At 45.8% G+C, this 20,134-nt stretch overlaps 1 protein-coding gene across 7 annotated transcripts in view; it reads left to right on the top strand.

Moving 5' to 3' along the window:
- The window catches only part of MEGF11 (multiple EGF like domains 11), a 339,710-nt gene extending 319,800 nt beyond the window's left edge, over nucleotides 1-19,910 (top strand). For 3 of the 7 annotated variants that reach the window (XM_028705582.2, XM_028705585.2, XM_028705583.2), the window contains 3 exons: nucleotides 5,656-5,712; nucleotides 12,506-12,712; nucleotides 15,619-19,910. In XM_028705582.2, coding sequence (XP_028561415.2) covers nucleotides 5,656-5,712; nucleotides 12,506-12,712; nucleotides 15,619-15,779 — 425 coding nt within the window. In that variant the 3' untranslated portion in view covers nucleotides 15,780-19,910. Of the gene's footprint in view, nucleotides 1-5,655; nucleotides 5,713-12,314; nucleotides 12,392-12,505; nucleotides 12,713-15,618 lie in introns of those variants that run through there. The other 4 variants (XM_028705584.2, XM_028705586.2, XM_028705588.2 and 1 more) reach the window with 3 other exon arrangements.
- Nucleotides 19,911-20,134: the final 224 nt, after the last annotated feature.

Raw genomic sequence — 20,134 nt, 5'->3', positions numbered from 1 at the left:
TTTAAACAGTCCGTTGTAGGTTTTCTAAAAACCTACCCAGGTGGGTTTTGCTCTACCACAAAGAAGTCTGTTGAAAGTCCAAGTCTTTTGTTTTGTATAATGCTGAATTTCACAGGCAAAGAGAGTTTTGACCAGGTTCAGGAGAGTGCCTGTTTGGTCAGTTCTCTTTATTTAGTGGATGGCTTAATTCTATGAGGACTTTGGGCTTCTCCACACTTCTTCATGTCTTGCTGCTTTCCCCTGGGGAAAACCACTCTTCAGTGCTCAGTTGGAGCAAATGGAATTAGGACGGTTCGTGGATTGCTGTTTGTTCCAATTTAAAGCTAGAGTGACTTTTCCCTGGGAAAGGAGCAGGGCAAAGGGGGAAACTACTTGGCCCCATGCTTTCTAGGCATGAGACAAGAGGAAGTGTAGGCAAGCCCTTTGTTTCAGTGCTGCTTTCTGTCATAGAGGTGGCACTATAGCACTGCTTGTTATATGGAGTCTGATGGTGAAAATCTCATACAGAGATAGCCAACAGCACTGTAGTGGCATCTAGTGGTAGAACACGTGCAGTGCAGTGCAGTGCAGTGCAGTGCAGTGCAGTGCAGTGCAATGCAATGCAATATTAGAACATCAAAGGAAGAAAAAGCACATTGATTCCAATCTAACCACAGAAATACTCCTTCTTCTTCTTCTTCTTCTTCTTCTTCTTCTTCTCTCTCTCTATATATAAACATTTCCCAAGTTGTCTAGCAAGGCATAAGCAGTGTATCAAACTGATATTGTCAGGCTGCATTTATATTTATATATTTTCTGTTCCTGATTCCTGGCTTTATTTACATAAAATCATTATTAATTGACATTCTTATTGAATCATTTTCAGGTTTCATGACCATGAAACAGTATATACATTTTGTGAAATAAAATAATTGTAGTATTAATTTTTAATTGTTTTATTAGATACTTTTTTTATTTCTGTTCATTATTTATGCACTCACAAGGCACCTAAAATTTACTAAGCACTGTGTAGAGATTTATTCAGCGCTGTGCAAGCTCACAGTCTACTAGACATGATACAAAAGGGAAAAAAGAGTGAGAAAGGAAGAGGAAAATCAAGCAAATTCAGATGCCAATTCTTTAAGTTGTGTAATTGATCAACTAGCTTGAATGGCCAGTGAGAAGGAGATGGTTCTGGGAGAAAAGGATCAAATGGCAGCTGGTCCCAGATAACCTGATGGAATGGGCTTGGCTACCATGTCCTCTTCCACAGCCAGATGGAAATGGGAGAAGTGGAGCCAACACCAGCATTAACAGTTTCAAGAGTAACTTTCTGCCTGGTTTTCCTCTAAATTCTCCCGCCCTGATGCAGTTCATACTGAGAAGTTCATACTGGCCATGATCGCTGAGCATTCAGGAAACATTAGGACCAGACGGAGACCACCTGTTGTTTCCTGGGCGCTGAAAGTTCAGAATGACACTCCCTCATCCACATAAATACACAGAGTGACAAATGCCACCACTGATAAATTTCATTGTGGGATGGTTGATCATTAGAAAAGATTTAGCAGGCCAGATCAGGCCAACAGTTTGTTACCTCTAAACTAAATCCGTCCTCCAGATTTAAGGCCTTTGTTGTGAGCTTGGGTTTAAGTTCTCGCTCATCACAATGCACTTTTCTTTTTTTCTTTCCATTTTAATGGCCCATTCAGCTAGATTGTCCATCTATAATTGCTTTGGGGTGGATATAGCGCTGGCACAGGTTTGCAAACAGCAAAGAAACAGGGAGAATCCGGGTGTCTGTATTTCTCCCTCCCACAGAGAGTTCTAGCAAAGTTAGTTGGTTGCAAGGACCTAGCACTTTGCTGCGTTTTCTAGAATACCACTTTTTTCAATTCAGAGACTATAACAGGAGTGCAGAACTTGTGACCCTCCAAATGTTGTTAGATTCCAGATCTTGTCATTCCTCAGTTCCCATCATTCCTGGCCATAGTGTCTGGGGTTGAAGGGCGTTGGAATCCAACAACTGGAAGCCTGCACTACAGGCTTGTCCAGTTAGTGATTTCCCAATATCTTTGTTTGATGGCTTGATCAGTGTGTGTGTGTGTGTGTGTGACACTGTAGAGAGTCTGGATACTTTTCGTTTTGGCTGCCCATTGTAGCCCTATTGCCTTTCTTCTTTGGCGATCACTCGTAGCTGAGTAAGATTGTCTTCCATGAAAACTGTCTTAACAGTGAGTCCGTAAGTGACTGTGGAGGTCCAATTCTGGATCCACACATCTGTCCACAGGTTTCCAGGCTGGAGTTGATCACGGTGAGGGCTTGTCAAATGTGCCTTCCCTTTAGTTCGTTTCTCCCTTTTGTCTTGAGTCCGTGCTTCTTCAAAGTCCATGACACCTTTGGTAACGACGGTTCTCCAATTGGAGCGCTCACAGGCCAGTGTTCATATATGAATACCAGCATATCATTTTCCACACACAAAAAAAGCACTGGCTTTGATGCAGGCCTTAGCTGAAAGACTGGCGCCTTCAAGGTGGCTGCTCTAGGGAATGAATGCAGCCCAAACCACAGCAGCATGGGCATACAAATCAATGCAAAACTGAACTGGACCTCCTGGCAAGCTGTGCCAAGCAGATGATAAAGGGTCTGGAAACCAAGCCTTATGAGGAATGGTTGAGGGAGTTGGGTATGTTTAGCCTGGAGAAGAGAAGGCTGAGAGGCAGTATGATAGCCATCTTCAGATATCTTAAGGGATGTCACACAAAAGATGATTTCTGCCATTCTCAAGGGTAGGCGCCAAACCAGTGGATTTAAAGAACAGAGATTCTGACCAAAGGTTAGGAAGAAAGTTATGATGGTAAGAGCTGTTCCTCAATGGGATGGACCACCACAGAAGATGAACTCTTCTTCATTGGAAGTTTTTAAACAGGCCATCTGTCTGGGATTCTTTAGCTGTGATTCCTGCATGGCAGGGGCTTGGACTAGACAACCCTTGTAGACCCTTCCAACTCTACCATTCTATCATCCATCAACACGAGTCTTGCATATGGTTACACCAGCTTCTATTGCTTCATAAAAATACTGGGCAGTGGTGGCTTGTGCCCATTGGGACTGGTAGAGAGGGAAGGCAGGGAGGCCAACTGTAGGTGGGACCAGAGTCAAGGAGTGGTGGAACCAACTTATTCTAGTTTTGTCCCCATCCTGCTTCCCCCCTCATTGACTTCTATGGGGGCAAAACTGAGACTAAGGACAAGCAAGCTGACAGCCAGAGCCATCCCCTGGGATGGTTGTTAAGGAAGAAGGCAGGCAAGTGGCTGAGGGCAGACTGAGGTTGGTGGGGCAGCCTTTGTTGATAGTGGTCTTTGTGTGAGAAGAGGGGCCAGGAGGAAACCCTGAACAAGCCTTATCCTACTCCACAAGCACCATCTCTCTCAGGCCTCTGCAAGTGAGCCTATTCCATGCCATTGGGGTTGAGCATGGTGCATGTTCACCAGTCATAGAGCACTGGGATTACTACAAAACCAGCACACCTGTGTGTGGCCAGTCCCCTTAATAGCAAATGTGGGTGCTGAGCACCAACAGAATTGTTGGGAGCCAAAGTGGAGCCACTGGGGGAAAGGTGTAGGCATCAGCAAGCTCAGGAAAACCCTAAGTCAGGCATAGGCAAACTCGGCCCTCCAGATGTTTTGGGACTACAACTCCCATCATCCCTGACCACTGGTCCTGTTAGCTAGGGATGATGGGAGTTGTAGTCCCAAAACATCTGGAGGGCCGAGTTTGCCTATGCCTGCCCTAAGTTTTGCAGATGTAATTTTTTTAAAATCATCCCCCAATTGAGATTTTATTATATTATTATTTTAATGGTCCTCTGAGGGCTGGGCACATTTAATAGTCATGGAGTGTTGACTCAGGAGGAAAAGGGGGAGAAAGTGGGAGAGGAGAGTGGAGTAGAGTAAAAATCCTTTTTTGTTGTTACCACCTCAGATTTTGCAAGGGAAACATTTGAATGTCAGCTGCAGACGGGTGTCCTCAAAGCCAGGCCCGGGGGGGGGGGGGGGATTTCCCATCCGCCTCGTTGAATCTGTGCAAATTTTAAGTGGCTTGCAAAATGCCCCCACGTCGCATCATATAATAAGGCATCTCATTTTGAAGGGGCTAACCTTCAAATCCACCAGCGACAGAGGGCTTCAAAGTAAGTGCTGCAGATGCATATTTATACCTCCATTGTGTTAGATCGCTCCCTAATTTAGCTGAGTCCCCAGCCGGAGATTTTCCCACTTTCCTCCTGATGAGGAGATTTCCTTGCCAAGGATTTCCAGCTGTAAGAGAGTGCATTGAAAATAGAAACCCATCCATGCTATCTCCATCTGCAAACAGGTGCAGAGGTAGCGGGATTATGGGGTAGAGGCAGCCCAGCTCCTTTGAAATCAGAAGAAGTTTTGCCATTGAATGTGAACACCCTCCATTTCCCCCTTTGCTTGGAAGAATTTAATGGACTAGATTTTTCATATGAATGTTTGCACCACAAAGAGTAGCCTGAACAAATTTTACATGCCAGGCAATTTTTTGCATATACTTAAAAAAAAAAAAAAAGTTTATCCATTTAATGATACCAGTAAGGGAGGGATCCATAGCTCTGCAGCGCACTAACGCCACCCTTCTTGACCACTGCACATCTCTCTAGAATGGCTTTGACCGCTCCGCACAGGTGTAGTGACAGCAGGAAGAACAAACCTCTGTACTTCCTGTCTCATACAAAATAAATCTTTTGCAGCCTCTCCAGTGGGGAAGATGCTCATACCAGAGACACATTTAAAGCTCTTTTAGTACTGCTTCTTCTCCCCCGGTTTCTGAAATTTCACCAGAGGGGTCAAGTGTTCTCAAGAATGCCTTGGGTCACCATGAGGCCTAGAAACTTGCCTTTTTTCAAAATGCACCCAAATTGGATTACGTCCTTGCATATTGTCTCAAACTGGGTCTGCTTTCAGTAGTGGGAGTTAGTGGCATGCCAGATGAAAATCCTCCTCCCCAAGTGGCCTGAGACGTGGGATGGGGGGAGGAATTCTACTCACTTCACATATAAAACTTATCTGATTTGCACTTTGGGAAGCAAGATGGGAAACTGTCATTCACCCACCCTTCGAAATCTGCAGTTCTGCAGCCAAGTCATGTGTACGTAAATGCACATGCTAGGATAATGTGTGCATATGCATGCATGTATTAGGGGAAATTGCTTTGGGGGGGATGCATTTTTGCGCACACAAAAATGAGTGAACTGCAACATTTTGAAGGGTGGTTGTGGGCCAGTCCACGCATTGTTTCAGAAAGTGAAAATTAGGTAGATCTGCCTTAAAATGCGAAGAGAAACTAGTTTCTCTGCTAAAGCGACTTCTGGAGAGAGATCCAGACATCCTCCCATCTACATGCCACTTGCTCTTTGCAAGATGATTCAACACACTTCTCCCTCCCTCGCTTATCCCCCCCTCAAAAAAAAAAAAATCCCTTGTGTCAGCCAGCAGAGAGCATTGGGCTCCCCCCCCCCCCACCATGGTCAAGCACTCACTTTTCTCTGACTCTGCATCACAGTGAGCCAAAGGAGAGACATCTTTCTGCTGCACAAGTCCAGTTTGCATAAAGTTATTTATGCATTTTCCATTGTATATTATTTTTGTGCAGGTGCTTATGGGATGAATAGACGTCAGAACACATACATTATGGAAAAAGGCTTCAAAGGTATAGTATCTGATGCTGGCAAGTGACCCCATAGTGGCCAGTTTGGGTAAGGCAGGAGACCAGCCCCAAACATCTGCAAAGTGGTTGCAAGCAGGGAGGCAAGCCGGCACGTTTTTTGAGACCTCTGGCGACAGCCCAGCTTTGACTTGGAGCTTTGCCGTGCCTGTTGATCTCTGCCCCGCATTCCTGCTATTATTGCCTTCCTCCTCCATTGGCAAACGAATTAGAACTGAGCTCTCTGTTTAGGAAAGCCAATGGAAGGAGCACTTGGTAAATGTGGGTCCACAGCCCACCTCTGATGTGGACTTGCCATGTGGTTTTGAGGCAACTCGTCCCCTGCGCCTCAGTTTCCCTACTCCCAAGGGTGGCGGGCCTTCTTCAGCCTGAGGGCCGCATTCCTTCTGAGCAACATTCCGGGGGACACATGCCAGTGGTGGGCGGAGCCAGAAGCATAGCTGGGCAGAAGAACGAATGTAAATGTTGCCTTTGTACAGTAGGATAGTATCTGCATATGCTTAACACACTCGTCCTCTGGAAAGCATCTGGTTTCAAGGACACGCTCCAAAGCACTCGAGGAGTGTGTGTCTTGGGGAGAGCTCCAAGGGCCAGATAGAGAGGCCTGGGAGGCCATATTTGGCCCCTAGGCCTGAGGTTCCCCATCCCTGCCCTACCCTGAAAATGGAAAGAATGTTGGCTTACTTGGAGAATTGCTGTTAAAATATCTGCTCGAGAAATAAATGTTTTCCCTGAGCCTTAGAAAGACTAGATTATAAGAGCATTGCACTGAACTTTTGTGGATTTAAGGGCTAAAGAGCAGGGATCAAAAATGGTGGCATGAAGAGGGTTTTCCTTCTCTTAAGAAATGTTTTCTTTTCTTTGCTGCTTAGTTACTTGCTGCATTTATATCTCATATTCCATCATGGTGTTCAAGGCGACTCAGAACTGGGCTCCAGGCACTAGCCAGGCTCCAACTAGCAGAAGCAAAATCCCCATCTTGAAATATTTTTAATTTCTCTCTGCAAGCTGCCCAGACAATCTCTGGTTATAGTGTGGCAGATTTACGCTGAAAATAAACAAGGTCCCTGTATCTTACGCTTTCAGACCCAAGCACCAAAATCAGGACCAGCGCCAGAAATAGTCATGGCCTGAATCTACACAAAACGGGGGCGGGGGGGGGGGAGACCACTAAATTTATGTCAGGAATTAGATCATTATAACAAAATAAAATAAAACCTTTGGGAAAAGGCATATAAACATTTTCTGCTCTCTAACGCCATCTGGTGTTACATGTTTATAGCACCTTCAAATCGCTGTTTCTTTACTAGTGTAGCTGAGTCCATGGTTGGTCATATTAGCAAGGCCCCTCAGCCCAGTGACAAGGTTCCCCTGGACCTGTTCCTCCTCTCAACAAAAGAGCATAAGAAGAAGAGCCCTGATGGATCAGGCCATTCTGATCCACCATCCTCTTCTCACAGTGCCCCACCGGATGCCTGTAGGAAACTAAGGAGCAGAACATGAAGACAAGAGCCCTAATCTCCTGTGGCTTCCAGCAACTGGTATTCAGAAGCATTCTGGCTAGTCGCCATCCTTTGTGAACTTGTCCAATCCTCCTCCTAAAGCTTTACAAGTTGGTGGCCATCGCATTCCATAGTTCAGCGATTTCCCCTCCCCACTTTGTCCTGAATCTTGCAACACTTAAACCATTGCAACCTGCTTGCTGGTTTACATGCCTCTTAATCTGGCTCAAGAGAAAGCTGATGGGGAGGAGCAGGAGTGGCTGTGGTTAAAATTTCTGCATTAGGAAAACAACCATATAGTTGTGGGGGGACTATGAAGTCTGATTGTATGCTAGCAGGTGATGGACAGGTGGGGGCCAGTCTTGAAGGGTGGGTCACATCCGGACCCACCTCCAGATCTGAGTAAATTAAGGTCTTAATTTAGCACCAAAACTGATAATGATGGAAATAGATGTGTTTCCATGGTAAAGCATCCCACAAACTTTGTGGGGGTGAGGACACCACTGAAAAGGCCCGTTCGCACGTCGCCCCCCCCCCCCCACGTCCCTTGGATGAAACCTCTGAAGGAGACCACAGGGTTGGGCTGATCCATATTGAGGCAAAGACGGTTTGAGGCAAATACAGCGTTGTGGTCCTGAATAATTTAAGCTTTCATGGGCCCAAACTGGAGCTTTGACGTGACCCCAGAAACTAATCCGTAGCCAATGCAGTCAGGCCGCAATTGGGCTAATAAGCTCAGGTCTTTTGGTCTCAGTCCATAATTTGGCTGCTGAATTCTCCACTAGGTGCAGCGTCTGAATTATCTTCAAAGGCAGCCCCATGTATAATGCATTATAGTAATCTGAAGTGTGTCTAACTCCCCTCCCCCCCCCCCAAAAAAAAAGAAAAGGGAAAGAACTTTTGAGGTGGGATTGTGAAGTTTGGAGCCAAAACTGCAACGGGACCTGGAAAATCTGATTTCCCCGTGTGTGTCCTTTTTCTCATTTAAAACCCACGTACAAGAGCCCCCTTGTTTATGGACAATTGAAGCCGTGCCACAGCGATAGTCAAGGAGAAGTGGGAGAAGGAGTGTTGGTTAACTCCAGGCACAGTAATATCAGTTGCTGGAGTGCAACTGAGGAGAGAGTGCCTTTGCTCTCCAGTCCTGCTTGCGGACTTGCCACTGGGGCATCTGGTTGGCCACTGTGAGAACAGGATGCTGGACTGGGTGGGCCATGGGCCTGATCCAGCAAGCACCTCTTATGTTCTCAGAGGGGGTTACAGAATAGAATAGAATAGAATAGAATAGAATAGAATAGAATAGAATAGAATAGAATAGAATAGAATAGAATAGAATAGAATTTATTATTTATACCCCGCCCATCTGGCTGGGTTTCCCCAGCCACTCTGGGCAGCTTCCAACAAAGTATTAAAATACAGTACAGTGGTACCTCAGGTTAAGTACTTAATTCGTTCCAGAGGTCCGTACTTAACCTGAAACTGTTCTTAACCTGAAGCACCCCTTTAGCTAATGGGGCCTTCTGCTGCTGCTGCACCACCGGAGCACGATTTCTGTTCTCATCCTGAAGCAAAGTTCTTAACCTGAGGTAATATTTCTGGGTTAGCGAAGTCTGTAACCTGACGTGTATGTAACCTGAAGCGTATGTAACCCGAGGTACCACTGTAGTCTGTTAAACATTAAAAGCTTCCCTAAAGAGGGCTGCCTTCAGATGTCTTCTAAAAATCTGGTAGTTCTTTGATATCTGGTGGGAGGACGTTCCACAGGGTGGGTGCCACTACAGAGAAGGCCCTCTGCCTGGTTCCCTGTAACTTCGCTTCTTGCAGTGAGGGAACCGCCAGAAGACCCTCAGCACTGGACCTCAGTGTCCGGGCAGAACGTTGGGGGTGGAGACGCTCCTTCAGGTATACTGGACTGAGGCCGTTTAGGGCTTTAAAGGTCAGCACCAACACTTTGAATAGGGAAAGGGGGTTTGAATAATTGTAAGTAAGTAAGAAAGAAAGCTCAGTCAGTCATGGGTCCAAGCCACACCTTGGGCAAAAGCATCCTACATTGCAGGGGGTTTGACTCAGTGAGCCTTAGGGTCCCTTCCATCTCTACAATTCTACGATTCATATGCTTGCAAAAGCCCGTGGTACAATTTGCATGAAATTTGCACACAATAATTTCTATGTATAGATATTTCAGGGCAAAATAAGACAGTGGTTGGGGAGGTGTCACTACATTTCACAGGGCACCCCCCCTTTTTTTTTTGGCCCAAACAGCCCAGAATTGAATTCAGTAGTAAAGTGGAAGCTTTGCACTGTGAGGCTCTGTTAACTGTAAGAAATAAATGGGCCTCTCTTATCAATAAATAAGAAAGAAATAATATATTCAGTTTACATCATGCCCTTCCTCCTGAAGTTGCCGAGGGCAGCAGACACAGCAATGATAAAGCACTGGCAAAAATTAAATCCAGTAGCAATCAGTTTTAAAGTGTCTTAAGGTAGTTAGGAACATTCTAAAAAATGTGTATCCGTTAGTTATTGGTAAGACAGAGTATTTTTGTTGTTATTATGACCAGCCCTTCACCAGCCGGGTCCCAGGGCAGGTTACAACAATTTAAAATTCAGAACTAAAAAGAGTTTAAATAGATTGCAGTCACAAGATGAGCACTGAAAATGCACCTCTCAGGTGTCAAAGGCTAGGGTGGAAGTGCATCTTCAGCATTCGCTGAAAGATGCATAGAGAAGAAGCCAGATGCACTTTAACCAATCAGGACGAGAGGCTCCCGCTCTCAGAAGGGCAAATGCAAATAGAAGTTATGACTCTGTATGCAAATATGTGACCTCACCTGTGAATTCCTGTGTGAGGAAGGAAATGCAAACATTCATCACTCAGCAAGCAGTGAATAGTGGAGTCAGAAAGAGACTCTGGAGGCATTTTGTAATTTCCAAAGGCCATGGCAAGCACAGCCAGGCCAAAATGGCAGCCAGTGTTGTGTAGCAGTTGGACTAGGACATTTCCCCCCAATCCCTACTTAGTTATAAAGCTCACTGGGGCTGTTGGGCCCTCCGCTGCCTCTCAGGGTTTTTCTGAGCAAAGAACATGCCAACTTGAGCTCCTTGCAGGAAAGGTGGGATATAAATGTAACAGTCATTAAAAAAAACACAAAACAGGCTGTTCCCAAAAGAGAACATAAGCATACAATATAGAGCTAGTTCACCAACCTTGTAAAAACTCAGGTACTTTCCATCATGAGAGATTTTTAATCCTCGCTCACTCTCCAAACCAGTTCCCTGGTGAATTGTCTCTCGCCCTCCTTCACACCTTGAAGCTGATCTTAGCTGGAAGCAGGGAGATGGGTGCCAATGTCATGCCTTTCCCCACCTTCACGGCCCATTCCTGCTTCAGAGCGAGGCGAGTTGTGTCAGCCTAGTGCCACCATCCCCAGCCTGGTTTCCTCCAGATGTTATGAACCACAGCTGGGGCTGATGGGAATTGTAGCCCAAAACATCTGGAGTGTGGCAGGTTGGGGAAGGCTGTGTGTGTTACGGGATGGGTGCAGCAGCTAACTAGGATTGGGAAGAGCCAGGTTCAAATCCCCACTCGTCCACAAAGCTTGCTGAGTGACCTTCAGACGGTCATTTCTCCCAGGTCAAAATAACTTCTGGTGTTAAATGCATGCAGATGGTTAAGAAATGCAGATAGCATCAGAAGCAGAGAGAGAGAGAGAGAGAGAGAGAGAGAGAGAGAGAGAGGTATCAAGATGGCAGCACGTATGGCAGTGGAATGCCTGTATTTTCAGCAAGAAAACCCAGAGATCACAAGAACGTAAGGGTAGCCCTGCTCTCAGAGCGAGATGCCTCAATGGGAAACCCACAAGCAGAACCTGAGCACAAGTGCCTTCTCCCCTTCTCCTGTGGCTTCTAACAGCTTATACTCAGTAGCATCACTGCCTCTGACCACAGAGGCAGAGTTAGAGCCTTCCAGGGTGGGGTGGACTTTGGGTCACATGACATAATTCCTCTGGATCCTCCTTAAGAAATCTGAGAGGTGGGGAGGGAACCCCAGCTAATATCCTTAAAGTGACAGGTAAGTGGCCATCATCCGATTCCCTCTTTGTATCCACCATAGAGCCAACCAACAACCAAGCTTTTTTTTTTTTTTTTTTACCTGGTGGTCTGAGGCTGTTTGCAAGATCGCAGAGCTGGCATTCTCCTTCGCACCTGAGATAAATGTTTCCTGTATTACGATGAGATGGTGGTGTCAGCCTTATAAATGATGTTGCTGTGTATAATGTCAGTGGTGATTTGCAGGACTGCACAAGCAAAACAGAAATGTCAGGTCCCTGCCCCACAGAGCTTCCAACATTCCCAGTCGGGAAGTCAATGAGGGGAGGGAGAGGCAGAGATATCAATGGTTTTATTTCACATTTTTGGGAAGAAATGCTGTTTGTCTGGAAAAAAGGCAGAGGAGGGAGGGGGAGAGAAGAGGGAGCAATGTGAAAACTGCATTTTACCTTCCCGTAGAGATCACAGAATTTATCTGCTAGCAAGCAATCTTCCTTCTAAACCTATTTTTACATGAAAATCTAATCATGCCATTCTGGACTTCTCCCTATAAAGCAATTAAAACAAACAAACAAACAAACAAACAAACCCATGTTGCATTAAATGTGGTGGGGGATTTCCGGGTGCCACCCCTGAAACAGGTATTATACCCAGTATGCCAAAAGACTTTGCTTGCTAGCACGGTTCTCTCTGCCAGGGAGGAGGGTGGGACTTGTGCATGATCTCTTGGTATGGAAAGGGGGACCTTAACCAGTGTTATCCTTTAAGGCAGGGGTTGCTGGTTCATGGCCCTCCAAGCATTATTGGACTACAGTTCCCATCAGCCCCAGCCAGCATCCCCAATGGCCAGGGATTTATGGGAGCTGTACCCCACAACATCTAGAGGGCCAGCCCTGCTTTGAGGGATGTGGGGAATGGTGGCATGGGGTGGGTGGGTGTGTACAAACTGATGTTCTTAATGTAGCAAAATGAGACCCTTTTGACCGCAGAGTCCGTGGCACTGAAGGGCTGTTTTCTTTCCTACTGAATGTTCAGGAAATGACTTGCGAATGAGTTTGGATGAGCAGATGGTTTGGAGAGACAGTGGTTCGGAGATCCCTGAGGCGTAACTGGTGGGTCCCTGTGCTGTGCGCTCTGAGGGCTAGAAACCCCCTCCTCCCCTCCCCCTTCTCCGCGAGGTCCGGTCGCATGTGTGCTAAGAGGCCGGCCCGGCTCTTGTCTTGCAGACTATATGAAGGGATCTGCCTGCAGCTCCAGCACCTGTTCCCTCAACAGCAGCGAAAACCCCTACGCCACCATCAAAGACCCCCCCATCATGGCATGCAAACATTCCGAGAGCAGCTATGTGGAAATGAAATCTCCCGTTCACCGGGACGCATCCTATTCTGACACACCAGCCTTGTCAGCAGCTAATAAAAACATATACGATGTTGGTAAGTATCTCCGGTGATCCAGCTGCAAGCAGGGAGGTCCAGCTGGTGCTGGATCATCAACAGTGGTGCAGTCCAAGTGTTGCTGCGTTATAACTCCCCATGGCCCCCTGCCCATTCATTGGCCATGCTGGCGGAGGCCGATGGGAGCTCAGCAACATCTAGCAGGGGAACCACACCGACGACCCCTGGCAAATGGGCAGGCCAAAAAATATACACCGACTGCTCATTGCCCATTGACTTGGTGCGAAGTTACTACTGTTTCCTTTGCAAACTGGCAAAGGGCTTTCCCAAAGTGTGGTTAACTAGCAGTGGCGTAGCGTGGGGGCAGCGGGCCGTGGCCCTGGGCACAAATATCTGAGGGGGTGCAATGAGACGCCCCCATGACAAGCTCCTTCATCAAGGCTGGGGCTACAGGGAGCTAAGCGGTGCCAGGCTGGGACCTTTGGGGCTGGGGTGGCGGCGGCGCTTTCACCACACGGCCGGCGAAGGGGCACCCGCTTTTGCCCTGCCCCTGGACCAGCCAAGTGGGAGCGAGTGGGAGGCTGCTGCCACCGCCACCCACCACGGAGGGAGGAAAGCAGGAAAGCACTGCTAGAGCAACACAGCAGCGCTCCTGTCTTTGTGTTTCGCTGCCTTATCCATGCTCCCAGGTTGGGGCTGGTTTGGAAGGAGAGGCTCCCTTGATTAGATGCTGGCCAGTGAAGGGACTGAGCGCTACCCAGTCCACCAGGGGGGCCAACACTTAGCAAGCCCTGGGCACCAGTAACCCACACTATGCCCCTATTAACTAGGGCTATGTGGCTTCTTTGTCCAAGAATAATTATTTAAAGTTCCACATCCCAGCAATCCAAATTGCATGACGTGCCAAATTGTGCGCCAGTATGCTTAGTTTGTTTTTATGCACATGTCTGTGTTTTCCTAATGTTTTCACTGTTCTGCATAATTTATTTGGGGCTTCCTTAGCCATGGGAGGGACCGGTGTGGGGCTGCTGAGGCCTCTCTTCCTAGACTGCTGGCAGGGGTGGATGGAGCAACCTGGTTCTGGCCTGTGTCACTTTTCACCTGCGTTCATTCCTAAGTCTGTTTGGTCCTGATTCCAAATTAATCTGCAATTAAATAATAATAATGATTCACCTGGGAATTGGTATAGGAAGAGCATGTTTCATCTCGGTGTATGCATTTTTAAACAGATTTGAGCCTAATGCATTTCATACTTTGAGCTGAGAACTATATTGCAAACTCTGGGAAAGTCTGGAAGCCAAAGGATAGTTAAGTTCCAATTCACACATTGGTTGTGTCAGTGTACACCAGAATTCACTAAAAGAGAATTCCTCCAGCTTCCATAAATATTGGTAATCACCTAGCAGCTTGTGTGTGGCTTTTGCTCACACACTTTGGCTGGAGGCACTAGAAACATGGTATATTTGGGTTTTTAGAGACAGGGGAGGGGGAGAAAAAAATGTGGTTCTGAGTAACCTGAGCTTTACATCCATTACCACGTTTGCTGTGTGTACGTTTTTCTTAGAGATAGAAATAAATAAATAAATTTTGGTTTTATTTTTCTAGACTTAAGTACATTTTGCCACACTTCTACATCAGTTTGAAATCTTTTTAAAGTCTTCAATTTTGCCAGCATTTTTGTGTGCATTTCTAACATATCTGTGATAAATTTCTTCTAAGATAATGCATTTGATATATTATTTTCTCTTTAACATTATTATTAATTTTCTTGCTTCAGGATTTTATTTTAGTATTTGTCCTAATCTGAGGAGACCCATTGAAAGTAATGGACCTTGCTAACTAGGTCCATTAATTTCAGTGGATATATTCTAATTCAGTTGGCTACAATCCAAAGCTTTAATACTAATGATCTGTGTTATGCTTTTATATTCTGTTTTCGTATGCCACTCTTGGGTATTCTCTGATTTTGGAGCAGTTAAATAAATATAAGCATATTTATGCTCACTTTCACCTACTGGTTTATTGGAGAAGCAAAACAAATAGAACAATTAACAACAATATCAGAGAAATAACAAACATCCACTTCCAGTACTGGGTAAATCAGAGGTACAGAATGAAATGTAAACAGTCAAAAAGGGGTAGCAAACAAGATCTACAAAAAATAAAGGTCAGAAATAAGTTTTTTTAATGTGATATAGTACGTATGGGAGCCCTCAGAAAGTAACATATGAGCCCAATAGTGTGTAACTATCGCCAAATAAAGTCATAGACAGTAGACACTAAATCTCTTAAACACAAAAATGCCGCAGGATATATATAAAACATGTTTAAACCATTCATAATGGTGTTTTTCCATCTCTGTGGTGGAAAAGTTCAACGGGAGTCTGTGTGGTACTCTCTGGATGGTGGTGGATTTCATCTGAGCAGTCCTAGGAAGCATGGCTAATGCACAGGGATGGTATGAGTTAAACATCTAGGCAACACTATGCCAGCTACCTATGGGGGAAGAGAACAGACACGGATATGCTTTTACTGCCAAAGTTAACGTAGAAAGAAGCTTTTGCTAAGGGAATAATTGTCTGAAGCAGCTCATGGTAGAGGTAGCCAATGTGTTGCCCTGCAGATGATGTTGGACTACAACTCCCATCCCTCTTGTCTGTAGGCCATACTGTCTGAGGCTGATGGGACCTGGAGTCCGATAACATCTGCAAGGCACCACATTAGCTACCCCAAAGCTTGGTAGCAGAGCTAAGGAGCCTCGGCTCATTACTAGAACAACGCATCCCAGAATTCCTTGTTTAGAGCTAACAAGCTTTGGAATGGATCATACTGACGGTGTTTGCAGAGACATCTTTTGTCTTTAGCATCTTTCCCCAAGTCTTTTGTTTCTGAAGAGGTGGCTGCTTAGAGGAGGCTATTCAACAGGTCCCTGTTTGTCTTTGCAGAGCCCACCATCAGCGTCATCCAAGAGGCTCGTCTCCGCAATGCTGTCTACATCCAAAACCCATACGACATGCCCAGGAACAGTCACATCCCCTGTCACTATGACGTTCTCCCTGTAAGACACAGCCCAACGCATGGGACACTTTGGGACAAGCAGTCTTAGAGGGCTGTGCGTGCTGCTGCTGTACTCATAAACTTCGTTCCCCGATGCAATGACCGAAGAGAAGACAATCCTTTCTGTTTTGTTCTGCTACATGCTGGATAAACAACAACACAACCCAAGGAACCTGAAGACGAGACTTGTATTGGGCCAACTTCCTTCTGCATGAAACACTTTCTTTTTACAAGACAGTTTTATACCGATCACAGGAGAAACCAAGAAAAACTGCTCTATGTACAAACTGGGAGGGGGGAAGGCTCCCAGAAGCAGTTTCTCATGCAAGTCTAGTGTTGGACAAAGTGTATCTTACTGACTTGACTTTGCTTTTTAAATTGGAGGGGTGGGGGTGGAGGGGAGAAAAGAGACAAAGATCCCTTGCTGTAAGTTCTTAGAGCTGTATGTACTATACTATCACTTGCTGAAAAAGAGGGGTTTAAAAGAACTTTTAAAGACAAGACAGTAGAGGAGAAATAAGCTGTGCATTTAAGAACCACAGGAGGGAGCAGGGCTCAGGTTGCTTCTGCCATCCTGGCTAGACAACGTGCTTGAGCTCTGCTTAGTTCCTCAGCGTTCGTTTTGAGTGTGCACCTGCTATTCTACAACTGTGTGTGGAAGAACCAAACTATCTGGTGCTCATGCACTTCCACTACTGCTTCAAAAATGCTTCTTGCTTGCAGCGGTGGAGAGTGCCGAAGAGGTGAATTTCAAGTAGAGAAGAAACGAGGGTACTCCCTTGAGGTGCTTCTGTTCTCATACTTCAGCATTCCACCTTAAACAAGGTTCAGAGGCAGAGAGATACTCAGCCACATAAAGAAATGCCAGAGGTGGCAGGATAGGTGCAAACATAGGAAACTGTTCTATATTGTATCAGAACATCTAGCTTGGTACAGTTGATGGTGTCTGACTGCAGCTCTCTCCAGGGTTTCAGGAAAAGGTTTTCCCAGCCTACCTGGGGATGCTGCTAGGGATTGAACCTGGGACCTTCTGCATGCCAAGCAGACACTGATCTACGCCCTCCCTTCAAGCCATGCCACCTAATACAGTCAAATCAACAACATACAATTTCCAGAAGATATATTTTTTTTTACAGGCTCACTCCCCACCAGGCAACTGCTCATTCTATACACAGTATTTTGCTGTGATGTTTCCTTTTGTGCATAAGATGCCATGGCAGCAGACACAGAAATTGTCACTGTTCAAAACATCCATTTTCCCCTCTAGATTGTTTTGAGCATGACCTATTGTTGGGACTCAATGTATTTATTTATTTTTTAGGGCACGTGCAAAGAGGAGGCTGCTTCACCAGGAAATACCAATTTAACAGTATTACAGTTCAGTAGGAACCAGATATGTGGGGGAAACGAAAGGAGTTTCTAGAAGAGGATTGAGTAAAACGACAGGCCCAGGAAGACTTGGGTCTGCGAGAATTCCCACACTCCAGCTAGCTGTATTTTCCCAAAGAGGGTGGTGCAGTAAGCCAACACTGCTTAATAAGGAACATGCGCGTGCCAGGTGCGCAGTTACATTATAAAACATGGCCATGGGTGCTATTTATTTATAACACTGTTCCTAGGAACACAGTGTGGAACGGCTGCAGCTCAGTGGTAAGAGTACTTGCTCCGCTTTCAGAAAGTCCCGGGTTCAGTCCCTGGCATCTCCTGGTATGGCTGGAAATGTCCTGTGTCTGAAACTCTGGAGACTTGCTGCCAATATGTGTAGGCAATACTGAACTAGGTGGCCAATCATCTGACTCAGAACATGGCAGCTTCGCACACCCACATTCTGAGAGCTTCAAGCAAGTCCCCAGCTGGAGTGGTAATCTGATAACAAATAGTTCTTGTTGTAGAAAGACTTGTTGTAGTGGTATCTGAAGAAGTGTGCATGCACACGAAAGCTCATACCAAGAACTAACTTAGTTGGTCTTTAAGGTGCTACTGGAAGGATTTTTTTTTGTTTTGTAGAAAGACAGTTAGTGACCCACCACACTCATTTAGGAAGTCTTCCTGTAATAGCTAACAGGCTCCCCTTACGAAGACAATTGCTTCTGATTTTTGGAGATGGGCAATGCCGACGAGATCCCTCTTTGTTGCCTTCAGTGTGTGAGCAAACTGTACGCTACCTGTCCGTGGCTGTAGGTATGTGCTGGCATGGAAACAGTGGGCAAATTGCTGCCACTCAGTGGCAGAGCATCTGCTTTGGTTGCAAAATCCTAGGCTCAAGCAGCAGCATCTCAGTCACCAGCAACTAGGAAATACCTCTCTGAAACCCTGCAAAACCAGGGACTTCAGTAGAAGGCAAACCCCTATGTCCCTAGTGCAAAAATGCAGGACATTACTCCTGAAGAATGAACTTCCTATTGGTGATCACAGATGTACTGATCTTCTACATGCAAAATGAAATGGCAGACTCTTTCTAAGCCAGGCCCAAATGCATCTGAGGAGGATGGAGTAGATGTTATTTGCACGTAAGGGGTAAAGTTGCCAGGAAGAGCTGCAGCCTAAGCAAACACACTGTTCTCTTAAAACTGAAGCACCTTTTGTTTTCAGTGTTCCTGAATGCTTATCTTTGGAACACAGTGGCCAAAAACGTCCCCTTTCATGCTGATTGGGCGGCTCGAAGGATGCTGGAGACAGTGACCCTGCTGCAGAAATAGTAAGGGGTTTTGACCCTCTGTGACCTCAGACCACTACACCACTGAGGTACAGGATTGGTTTCAGCCAAGTAGCAGACTTGGGTAGACTTGTTGCTGGGTGTAAAGCTCAGCTGAGTCAGTGCCAGACTTTAGCCCAAGAGTGGGGGACCTTATTGAGGCTGAAAAGTTTTCTGAGGGCCACAGGGCAGTGGCAGACGTGGCCAGATGTAAAAGTGTGCGGAGCAATGAATGTCAATTTTGCCTTTGTGCCATTGGCTAGATTCTGCTCTGTCATTCATCTGGACAAGCAAGAGGCATTACTCAAGTTCAAGGACACCTCCTAGCCAAGCAATAATAATCTAGGTGGAAAACAGGGGCACCGAGGGTTCTGGGCCCTGGGGAAGGGTGCTAAAGGCCAGAGGCAGAGGCCTACATTTAGCCTAAGGTTCCCCACCTGTTCAGCCCATCGACCTGTTCAACATCCACCGGTAAGTTGAGATAACTAATGGCAGCTTAATCCCTCTCTAGAAGCAGCGATGAAGTACTGAAGGCCTCTCTCTCCTAAAGCAGGGAGGGGGGTATCTTATGAAACAGAGCAAGGATGTTCCCCAGGAAGGATGACACGATTTATCCACAGCACAGGAGGAAATGTAGTTATTTACCCGAATGCTGCATGTGTGCATGAGGGGTGGGGGTGGGGTGGGGGAGGCAAATGAGCCATTTTACTTTCCAGGAAAGCCTTATGCAGATGACGAAAAGTAGCAGAACCTTATTTTGTAGGGCCAGTGGGGATATATATTTTAATTACGTGTATAGAAAGAAAAAAGTCTTACCTCAGAGTTAAGCGATGGGAAAAGTCCTCCATGAAGGCTTTTTTTCAGACAGGGTAACTTCCCAATTGTGTTCACGTCTCACTCGGAAGTTAACACATTTAACCCAGATGGAGCAAGGAAACCGCTGCACAAATTTGGAGGGACGTCATCCTGCCTCTGCGCCGCATCCTGGACTGTAGCAACGCACGTTGACTGGTGAAATTGTCCCCACCGACGGTTTGGGCACAATGGAAGCATAGATGGGGGAAGTCAACCTAGTGCTACCCCATCAGAGGGTGCAAGCTTTCAGATCACACAACTCTCCCTCTAGTAGCCACATGCGTCATGTTGCTGCACAGTTGAGACTGCACCAGGTAGCTGAACGTCCTCTGGCTTTTAAAAAACTGGATGGTTAAACCAAATTGAGGGTCAGGGGGAGGGAGAAGAATAATACTAAATCCAGCAGGAGACAGTGAAAAGCAAATCCAGTTCCACACACAAACACACACATATATATACATATAAATATTATATATATATACATACATATATATATATATATAGCATTCCTTTAAAAAGGAATCTAGACACTGTAATGGCAATACTTTTTTTAAAGCAAGACAGATTTGTAATATTTGTTGACCGTATGACGGTGGTCTACCTTGTAAAAAATAAACTGAATTTCTCTCAGCTGTGTACTTCTGTAACACAATCCTTTGTGAACCTTGCAATGTTGCTAAAGCTATTGTCATTCATGAAAACCTTACTGTGTCAACTGGGAAAAACTGATTTGAGCCTCCCTTCTTGCTAGTGTTCTGGAACTGAGAACAGTTATGTTTAAAAGCAAGTGAGAAGTATTTTGTTGGCAGTCATCAACCCAACAGATCTCACTCCTGGGAGGAAAGGAGAACTAA

The sequence above is a fragment of the Podarcis muralis genome, chromosome 14 (genome assembly GCF_964188315.1).
Source record: "Podarcis muralis chromosome 14, rPodMur119.hap1.1, whole genome shotgun sequence".
NCBI lineage: Eukaryota > Metazoa > Chordata > Lepidosauria > Squamata > Lacertidae > Podarcis > Podarcis muralis.
Note: the sequence above shows the minus strand (reverse complement) of the source record. Positions and strands in the feature narration are given on the sequence as shown.